The 11,309-nt window shown below is 35.0% G+C and overlaps 1 protein-coding gene across 2 annotated transcripts in view; it reads left to right on the top strand.

Annotated features, from left to right (window-relative positions):
- Positions 1–10,899, top strand: part of CDH7 (cadherin 7) — a 72,852-nt gene extending 61,953 nt beyond the window's left edge. Inside the window, exons 9-11 of one of the 2 annotated variants that reach the window (XM_009284080.1) lie at positions 256–373; positions 2,634–2,885; positions 10,342–10,899. In XM_009284080.1, coding sequence (XP_009282355.1) covers positions 256–373; positions 2,634–2,885; positions 10,342–10,835 — 864 coding nt within the window. In that variant the 3' untranslated portion in view covers positions 10,836–10,899. Of the gene's footprint in view, positions 1–255; positions 374–1,714; positions 1,759–2,633; positions 2,886–10,341 lie in introns of those variants that run through there. The other variant, XM_019473343.1, reaches the window with a different exon arrangement.
- The last annotated feature ends 410 nt before the right edge of the window (positions 10,900–11,309 follow it).

Here is an 11,309-nt window from a genome sequence, read left to right as displayed (position 1 = left end):
GTGCCCCCCCAGCCTACTCACTGGTGGGGTGGTGTGAGGAGCAGAAAAGGCCTTGACTCTGTGTCAGCACTGCTCAGCAGTAACGAAAACATCCCTGTGTTATCAACACTGTTTCCAGCACAAATCCAAAACACAGCCCCATACTAGCTACTGTGAAGAAAATTAACTCTATCTCAGCCAAAACCAGCACAAATGTACATGTATTTATGCTTCTTCCCATTCCAAACAATGAAACCCTGTTGTATGTCAAAACAGGTCATCCAGAAAATCAGTGCAATTGATAAAGATGATCCACCAAATGGCCATCAGTTCTACTTCAGTTTAACAGCAGAGGCAGCAAATAACCACAATTTTACGCTGCAGGACAACAAAGGTAATGACTTTTTTTTTGGGCAAATATTCACTACTAACACCTTTTATTTTTAATATATCATGCTGATTATGACCTACATAAAATTCTGTTCTGGTAAGGACATAAATTAAAGTACAATCAGTCTGCAAAATAATTTTATCTGTAGATTATTTGTCAAGGGAATTAAGCTGTTGTTTGAATTGTTTAAAGCCTTGAGCCAAACAGAGCAGTTTCAAATCTTTCTTCCCCCCCCTCCAGAAGTCAATCACATTTTTTCCTTGAATTTATAGGTTTTTATCTAAATTAGGTTTTACCTTGGGGCAGTGACTGAAAAATGTCCAGGAATTCATGTTTTATTAATATAACTCAGGGCATAAAAAATGAGTGCACGGTAAATCGAGAGGGTTGTTTTTTGTTTTTGTTTTTGTTTTCAGAAAAACACATCTTTTCAGTAAGTATACCATTTACTGAAGACTGCGTTTGATAATGGAAGCTGCCTACAGTATTTACACAGACATCTTATGACTGTTTCCCCAAAGACTTATGCAAAGACTCCCATTGACATCACGTTTCTATTAGTTAAAATATCTGAGAACATGCTTCTAATTAGTGTTCTCATTAGTTGCACTGCATAGTAAGGCAGCTGGGCATGTATCAGTCAGTTTAGCTGTTAGCTGAAGCAAAGAGAACTAAGTAGACACTATGTTACTCTTGCATTGCTCTTTTATAGATCAGTACTAAACCAGAGCTACAAAGTCATCCTTATTAATAAAATAAGAAAAACAGACATATGGTGGACTAAAGGATGCTGTTTGTACAGACAGACTGAAGAACATTCTTTAAGTGTAACGTGACCTAATAAAGTTCTCTCACACAGCTATTTATTGCCTTACCCTGCATGTAGTTACTGACATGCTTAATTTTCTTCATATGAGCAGCTTGCAGTTTGAAACTAAAGACTGTAATAGTAATAATGATCAAAACAATAAAAATGCATTAGAATAAGACTCTATTCGGAAATCTGACATTGTTACAAGTACTGTAAAGTATTTAATGAAAAGACAGACCTTCTTCCAGAGAACTTATAATTTGGAAAAATTAATAATAGACTTTTGCAATGTCAATAAAATCAATGGAGTTACAAGACACAGCAGCAGTTGCCTCTTTCAATGTTAATTACTTTTATGCATATCTCATATGATGCTATATGAAGAAGTGCTTGCATATTTTGCCAGATAGGTCATAATAGATGACACAATAAAATAACTTTACAGAACTATCGATATTTCTGTCTATAAATAGATAGATAAGTAGATAGGTAGATAGACAGACCGACCGACCGACCTTTTCTATACATTCTAGGAGATGTAACTCCCTACCTCTCAGGAGCTGTCAACCTGTATTGAACACAGTGAGTTTTGCACATATTTTCTGGAACACATGGACTTTCACCCAACTCAGAGCAGCATCGAACCACACATTTTAGATTGACCATATTAGTCATCTTGTCTCTCAGATGAGACTGAAACAAGTGCATGTCTTTGTTACATGTGCAATTACCTGTATTTGTGCACCAACTGGATTTTTTTTGCATTTAAAAAATATTTCATTGTTCTTCAGAACTTATTCTCCTATTAATTTATTCAACCCTTCCATTAATATGATATCTATTTCTGTAAATAATTAAAATAGACCCTTGGAAATTAGACCTGAAACAGGTATATAGATACTTAATCTGATCACTGAAGGGTGAATTTTTCCTTTTTTGATCTCACCTAATGATCTCACCTTCAACTAACTATCAAGAGTGTGGAACTGTGAGCTTAACTAAAAACAAACGGGCCTCTGCAATTTTGAAACAGTCTTTTGTGGAAAATAGAAATCTTTTTTTTTTAGTTGGGTAACATTTCTCAGCTGATCCTATCTCTGCAGCTTCAAAAATATATGACAAGGAAAGATAAACTTGTTGAAATAATATAAATGTGTTTATAAAGTCTTTTAAGTGAAAGACTGTATTATTTATAGGCTTGTGTTTTAGGAAGGTCATGCAATTTTGAAACAGTCTTTTGTGGAAAATAGAAATCTTTTTTTTTTAGTTGGGTAACATTTCTCAGCTGATCCTATCTCTGCAGCTTCAAAAATATATGACAAGGAAAGATAAACTTGTTGAAATAATATAAATGTGTTTATAAAGTCTTTTAAGTGAAAGACTGTATTATTTATAGGCTTGTGTTTTAGGAATGTCATGTATTTTATATTTATATTTTATTCCTTTACCTAGATAACACTGCAACAGTATTAACCAGAAGAAATGGGTTCCGAAGACAGGAACAGTCTGTTTTCTACTTGCCAATTTTCATCGTGGACAGTGGATCACCTTCACTTAGTAGCACTAACACCCTCACCATCAGAGTCTGTGATTGTGATGCAGATGGTATTGCTCAGACATGTAATGCAGAAGCATATATCTTGCCTGCAGGACTTAGCACTGGAGCCCTGATAGCAATACTGGCTTGTGTCTTGACACTGCTAGGTACGTCTTCTTCCTGTTACCCTTATTTTCCATTCAATGTATAGTAGCAAAAGATAGAGAGACATATATATGTATATAAGCTTCAACACCCCCCCACCCCAATTTCTGTAAACAGGGACACCTAACATTCCAGGCGGAACAGCATTTTGTATCGTGAGCCACACAAAACCTTTAGTTTGGGATTTTCAGGTTCAGATACTTTGTTTCTATGTCAAGCTCCCTCCAGACGTACATATGATATAACAGCAAAAGAAAAAAAAGGTCATTTGCATTAAATGTAATATTTAAGAAATAGACAATGCAGTTTATGGAAGTATTTGGTTTAGCATACTTACCATATAACCAGTATCAGTGTGTCCCTATTTCAGAGATATAACTATTTTTAAACATTTATTGATTTGCATAGAACAAAAGATATTCAGAAAATATAACAGATTTAATTTACTGATGGCAATCATATTTAATTGAACATCTTCTACAGAATGATCTTTTGTTACTTCTGCAACTGGTAGCACAGTTGGATTTTATGTTGTGCAGTGAAACTGCAACTAGATAAAAGACAGTGGAAAACAGCGGAACAGTGTCAGCATCCTAGTTTGGTTAGCATTTCTCATTTCATGCCTAGTCCTTAAACAAAATGACTACATGGTAGTAGTAAAGGCCCAAATCGAGGAGTAAAGATGAAGGATCATCCTGCATCTGCAGGATGCAGGTGAGCAAAAGTGCAGTTTTGCTTAGATTTGCTTATTGTTAGAAAGTTCACGTTAACAAGGGTACCGGTTCAACACACAAGAATTTTATTGAGTGTTGTTACCAATGGAGAGATTTTTCTATTCCCTGGCTGTACATATCAGTCTAAGCAAAAGGGGAAGACTATAGTCTCCTCAGGTTGGTATAATCCCAGTGGTGATATCTGTCGCTGTTATCCAAGTAATTTGAATAGGTCAAATCAAGAGACTTTTGTCCACACTTCTGTTCATGGCAGTATTTCAACAACGTATAGATTTCTCTTCTTATTGACTTTGATTCCCCTCACTGTAAACCATTAGAAGCAAATGTCCCTTCTGCTATAAACATTTCTAAAGGACTCAAAAAAGGAAATCCTCTTGCATTGTTGTTACAGTGTAAGACAAATCACCACCTCTGCAATGAACCCAACCGACTTACTCAATACCTGTGCATAGGAGGTGGCATTTCCAGAGTTTTCCATTTTTGTGACAAAAAAACCCTAACAACATAAGATTGTTTAAACTCACTCAACACACGGTTAGGCCTAAGCTTAAGGAGAAATGGAAGGGAATGATTGCCAAAAGTCTTAATGAACATTTTTTAAATACCATTTTTCTAGTAGCATTTATACACCCAAATGAACTTTATATAGACATGAGGCTAAATGGTAGAGTTCAAAAAGATATATAAAAGATTCTCTTATATCAACTGGCATTGGCATCAGTGGAAAAATACCCATTTAAAACTTTGGTCCAATGTACTTAAGAAGAAAAGTTCTGTAACAATAGCAATTCACTTCATCCCAAGTTGAAATGTCACCATTTCTGTTATATATAAAAAGGGAGTTTCTGAAGATTACATAAGAAACTACTGTAGTTACAAAGCAGCCTGGCCTGGGCATAAGCTTTTCTTAAATAGGAGCCATATGTCTTAAAGAAGAGCATTGACTGGAGACACAGCATGTTACCAGGCAATAACTTGCTCATTCTACCCAGTACTACACAGGGTTCAAATACAACCAATAAATCAAGAAACCTGAGTTTTTATTCTAGTCATTTTTAGAGTGTGCTGAGCAAGCGTTTAGTAAAGAACTGAGGATAAGCTCTCTGAACACAGTGTTTGAATAATGGGCTGTGCACTGAAGAGGAATCTGGCATATGACCACCTTACCATTGATTTTATTTGTCAAAGAATTGGACTTCCAAATACAGCTGTCTGAATGCATCACCACTGTTTATCCAAATAGATATTTGTATGTGCTGTCATCACTTCCAATCTAAACTGTTCCTTTTGGGTACGGTTCAAAGCTGCAGGCACAGTTTAGGCTGCGTTTGTATGCTAACCCTGGCTTTGAGTCCTGCATTCTGGTACTGTATCCTGCTGCTGTTTTGTTCCCAGCCAGGTGCCAGTCTTCACAAGGAAAAGGTGCCTAAGCATCACTGCTGCCCAGTGAAACCCCAGTGAAATGTTGTTGCTTGTCTGGTCCCAGACCCTTTCTTCTTCTCTCATTTGTTCCTAGAAGACATTTTCTGGGATCAGCTGAATGGTAGTACTGCTAGGAATTTACTTTCTCCTTTTTCCCTTTTTCTTTTCACATCCATTCCTGAGAAAAAATCCTGAAGATACACTAGCACAGCATAAAAAAACAGGCTTCAGCTGTTAGCAAGTGGTTCCAGAGATGGGAACAAGGGATGCACCTTTTTGTGTAAGAGTTTATCAGTGAAAAGAGGAGACAGGCTACCAGATCAAAATTTTTTTCTGACCCAAGATTAACACGCAGTGCAAATCCAGTCACATTCATCAGTGCCATCTCAATGTGAGTGCCAGCTGTAAAGTGGAGTAGGCATGAGATTTGCATAAATCTAATGGATACATGCATTCTGGTGCTAGTATCTTGAAATCTCAACAAGCTCTTATCTTCTTAAAGTTAGTATGATGTACTTTAGTATTTGTTCTTGCCCCATACATCCCTTTGTCTAATAAATAACCATTTGTCTTGACCAAAGCTCAGATTGTCTCAGTGGAATTTCTTAGTGTTATTATTTGTACTTAAGTAACCAATTAATTTTAGATAAGCACAATGTTTTAACTGATGCTAAGAAGGAAGAATGTTACTAAATCATACTAATTCATTATAATTACATGTAACATGATGTAGACTATTTTTTCAAACTAAAATAATTTTTAAAAGTTAAAAACATTTTACCGAAATCTTTTCGCCTCCTCATATTCACTGATGGGGATTAAATTCTAAATTTTATTCCACAAGAAAGTTCCAGTACTTTGTTAATTACTCAAAACAACTGTATAATTATTCACTCTGCAGTGAGGCTATGTTTTAAAGAAAAAAAATTCATTCTGTAAAAAGCATATGAAAAGCTAGTTTGTATTCATTTTAGACTGTACATAATTTTTAGAGAAGTAAGTAGGATTTTTTTAACTCCTTTGAAAATTATATGGTAATTTAATTCAAGGGAATTTGTTTTTCAGTTAGCATCTTCCAGACACAATAATTGCTTTTGTAACAAATGTTTATCATAAAATGTGTACATATTTGTACATAAAATCACACAAAAAAAGATGCTCACCTGTAGATAACCCAATCATACTTGAGATGTTGAAGATTTTCTTTGTATTGAAACAATGGAAAGCTAGGTTGACATAATGCTTTTTCATTATTTTTAACTTCTATACATCTGAATATAATCTATTAGTACCACCTGTTTTCTTAGAAACACTAAAGAAAACCTCTTATTAGTGTGGTACTAGAGTTTACAAGTTAATAGTACATTGATTAAACTTCAAAATACAGATTTAAATTATATTTTTTCAGTTGAAAGACGAGGAATTTGTTATTATTATCACAGTACCTACAAGAACCCAATTAAATCAGCACACATAATTGTGTGGCTTGTAAACAAGAAGAAACAATCCTAGTCATAAGGATCTTATTCTCTAAATAGGTAAAATATGTGCAGAATGTGACTATGTAGTATGTGTGGGGTTTGGTCTTGCAGTTTTAAAAATGATAAATCTATAACTGTTTTAATTTGGGGGTATCCCAATTAAGTCATTTAAAAGGTGGTTGAGTATGCAATGCAGAAGCTGTTTTCTGAAAGGTATAGAGCCTATTAGGGTCACTCAGTGTGGACATTTAAAGGTCACAGTCACTTTGCAAATACCAGTCCAAACTGATTAAACAACAGTTATATATGAAACTTGTTAACTGGGAATTAAATGCAGGTTTCCTGAGTCTTGGCCTCTGTAATCCCCAAATCTCATCTGACTGTACTGGCAACTGCAAGATATAACTAAATAGGTTATTAGTGTGCTGTTTAGATGGCTGAGGATCTCCAATCTTCAGCTTTACGAATCATGACACACCTAAGGCATAAACCAATGTGCAGATTTGCTCACAGCTGATGCGGCTTATTGCTATAGTAAATGCCAGGCTTAGGGATGTAGTGTATACAAGGCATTATAATGCTTGTGATTTAGCTCTGTCCCTTACTGTATAGCTCTGCATGTAGTCTCCTCCCTCAGGTTGTCTCAGGGCTTTTATGGCTTCCTTACAATTATGTTGCAGTTGCCTTGAGTACAAAAGGAAAGATTAATACTAAAACAGAGAAACATGCTCAGGTGATCTAATCCTGACTTTTTACCAGATCATACCAAAACGGAAATTTCATAATAATTCCATAAAGCACACTGCAAAATGGCAAAGCAAAAATCCACTCTTGTATTCAAAGGTGTTTGTTTAAAGACTGATTTAGGTGAACTGTAACTACTGATATATCATTACTTCTGTACTGACACAAGGATATAACTATGCATTACCACAGCTAATATAAATACAAATGACATTTTCTCTTGGTTATTGTACCCGTTAAATAACATCAACATTTCTAACAATTCAGGTAAATCGGAACAAAAAGGTTAGTTTAGATCTATCTTTATTACTTCTGGTTATTTAGTCTTTATTTAGTTACTTCTAATAATGGTTTATTTATTTGTTAAATCACATATTAAATCAGTATTGCTATTTCATCTCTTTGGCATGAGTTTGGTGTACCAGTATGGAGCCAAAGTAGTGGCCTCAATGTGCAATATGTATGTCCCTACAGCTTTTACATTGTATTATTTTTTCTCTAAAAAGCATAAAATTAGGTTTTCTAGATGTTCAGCCAGTCACTAATTACTGATCTCTGCTTTTGTGATAAATGTAGGAAAAAAACCCCACCATGACTTAATGAGAAATGGATAAACTTTAAAACCAGTTGCACTTGATTTAGATATCAGTGAAATTTGTTTGGGGCTTGTATTCATCTCTGCAGTCCTTGCAATACAGCTAAAGGTTTATTCTTTTAGAGGTTAAACTTTATTGTTCATAGCTGTTGGAAGGGCTAGAAATTAATAATCTCATAAAGCCATCTAAATGCTAAAATGTTTAACCTTTAGAAAGATTCCATATTTTTCTTGGCTTCAAGCAAGTGTGAGATGTACAAGGAATACTGTATAAAACATTCATTATATCTTGATTTTTATTGTACCTTTAGGCGGACCTGCCTACTAAGTTTCATATTTTTCACTTATTAGCAGGTATTTAACTTTCAAAATGAAGTTTGTTAAGGGGGACAGTGGTGTGAAAATGCATTTACACTTGGGTAAAGGAAATGATTAGCTGCTTATTTATATGGCAATAAAAATTGTGGCAGTAAATGTTAAAAATAATAATTAAAAAGTTATGTCAATAACAATCTTGGCTTGTCAGCAAGCTAATTTGTATTTTCACTTTAAAATATCTTTTTATGTTATGGAAAAGCATTGAGTGGAGTGCAATTGTTGTCTTTATGATGACAATTTTATGTTCTCTGCTGTATAATTTACAGCTCAATTTGTATTTTACAAATATCAGAATGCTCTGAAATTTCACAAAAAACACTTTAAAGGTCAAAATCTTATATTGTCAAACTGCTTATGTAAATATTGTTCAAAGCAAAATGCCCCAAACTAGTGGCTTCTGAATTCAATACATAAAGCATGAACCAGGGAGACGCCAGGGGCAAAAAAGTGAGAGAGTGATGCTGATGTTGCAGTAATATAGAGTCACAAGGCATCTGTTAGTAGATAGATCATTAGATGTGTGCCTGGTAGCTACTGAAAAAAGGGGAAAAAAATATTGACTAATATATTTGTCGAAAAGTTTAGAAAAAAATTGAACTTGTTCCAGTTTTATTTTTAGACATACATGGCTACAAAGGAAAATAAAAAGAATTGCAGAAAGTCCACCTTTAAAGTCATCTTATGCTTTAGCCAATTCCAAATAGTACCATAACGTCTGTAGACGTATGATACAGTTTTCTGCATGTACAGTCTTTCAATGACTGGTTTATTCTAACCAAGGGATCCCAATATTAAATCATGCCTCACGATGAATAGATTGATATTGATTTTAAAAATTCCTCCATGAAAAGAAGGGCTTTCAAGAATGGCAGTCCTACATCATACAATTTATGGAGTTCACTTTTGAGACTTCCTAGGGAAGCTCAAGCTTAATTTTATTTATATCAGCTTTTGCTTTTCCAGATGTTTATACAGCATTTAGTTGGCATATAAAAATACTGTAAGTAAAGATTGTAAACCTTAGACATATGAATGCATATAATCACATATTCTTAAGATTAAAAATAAACATAAAATCAGAAGAGATTAATTGAATGTGGAATGACACTTACTTTTCAACGTAGTTATTTTTACAGTCATAGCAATGCCTGCTATTTTCTAGGAGTATCATTAACTCAGCAAATGTTATCCAGATGCTACAATATAGTATTAATCATTTTCTAGGAGGATGATTCACACTCCATCATGTCCCACAGATGGGTGCAATATTTATATTACTGGTTCCATATTTTGTGTGTCAGCAATGATGTTTCTCTACCAAAACTGTATTTGAACAAGAGGAGCCTTGAGTTAGTTTCTCCCAGTTCTTTTGGCTGTCACTGCAGTTTAGTATTAGCTTTCGAGCTGAAAGAAACTTTAAGGGTTAAAATAAAAAAAAAAAAAATTACATTTCTAACAGAGGCTGATCCAATAAACTCCAGCCCTAGCAGTTCTCATTAGATGTAATTCATAAACCTCAAGTACAGTACTTTGCACTTTATAGGAAAGTGAGGTCTTATATAGAGATACTTTTAATCCGTGAACTGAGACAGTCTTATTTTACACTTTGCTTAACAATCCAGTGTTCTCCAAGCTATGATTTTTTAATTTTTTTTTTTTTTCAGCAGAGATTGGCCATATACTTTAATTCAGTCACTTCCCAAATGATGGTTGTTAAATTCTATTCAGTTACTTTATGAATGCGCTTTTATCACTTGGGCAATTAAGAGTTCAGGAAAAGGTCTTTTTTTTTTTATTTCATGGCTGTGAGATTGTAATAGTCAGACTGAACCAGTCCTAAAATTTATGGTTAGCGGACAGCATAGGATACAGACTTAGAGATGAAGACGTTAATCCAGAATGGTTTTGGAAATAGATTTTTTAACATCTAAAAAGCTTATGGTTTAAAAGCTGTTTCAGAACCTGCTAGGTTTGAAATCTAACTGCATAAATTGCCTGCTATTTCCTTGGGTCTTTGCCATATACATTAATGAGTACTTCCACCACTAGGAAAAATATGAGGAAACTTTATCATTGCTAAAACTCCAGTCTTTCTGTGTTCCAGTTCTTGTCTTGCTGATTGTCACCATGAGGCGACGGAAAAAAGAACCCCTCATTTTTGATGAAGAGAGAGATATCAGAGAGAACATTGTCAGGTATGATGATGAGGGTGGTGGAGAAGAAGACACCGAGGCTTTTGACATGGCTGCCTTGAGAAACCTCAACATTATCCGAGACACCAAGACCAGAAGGGATGTGACACCTGAGATTCAGTTCTTGAGCAGACCAACTTTTAAAAGCATCCCAGATAATGTCATTTTTAGGGAATTTATCTGGGAAAGACTAAAAGAAGCTGATGTGGACCCCTGCGCACCACCCTACGACTCCCTGCAGACATATGCGTTTGAGGGGAATGGCTCGGTGGCAGAGTCGCTCAGTTCTTTAGATTCGATCAGCTCAAACTCTGACCAGAACTACGATTACCTCAGTGACTGGGGCCCTCGTTTTAAAAGGCTTGCGGATATGTATGGGACTGGACCAGACTGCTTATATTCATAGCCTTGGAACCTTTCTCTGAAAATGCACTGAAGAATACTAAAACAGAAAACTCAACCTTACAGACTGAAGAAAGTTGTAAATATTTCTCCATTTTTAACCTTTTAGTTTTTTTTGCCTCGGTGGAACATATCTTCATTAGACTTGTCCTAGGGACTGCACTGACCACACAGAATATGAGCATTTGGTGGCATTTTTGATAAAATGAAATGCTCAGCCACATTCAAATAGATAGCAACTCTCAGATACCTGCAGAGGCAACTCACTTTCAAGAGTATGTTATGCACTGTGACCTCAATGAGCCAATGTTACTCTGTAGATGCCTTCGCAGTATTGCTATATCTAGAACACAAAGTCTCTGGTATGAGATAAGTGTAAGAAGAAACAAATTTACAAATATAATATATCATTCAATACAACATTACAATATATAGTATTTACAGATGCAAGGCTTTTTTAACAAATTTTCTTTACAGT

Source organism: Aptenodytes forsteri, unplaced genomic scaffold (assembly GCF_000699145.1).
Source record: "Aptenodytes forsteri isolate BGI_AS27 unplaced genomic scaffold, ASM69914v1 Scaffold229, whole genome shotgun sequence".
NCBI lineage: Eukaryota > Metazoa > Chordata > Aves > Sphenisciformes > Spheniscidae > Aptenodytes > Aptenodytes forsteri.
The sequence above is the reverse complement of the archived record's forward strand: the minus strand, read 5'-3'. Positions and strand labels throughout refer to the sequence as shown.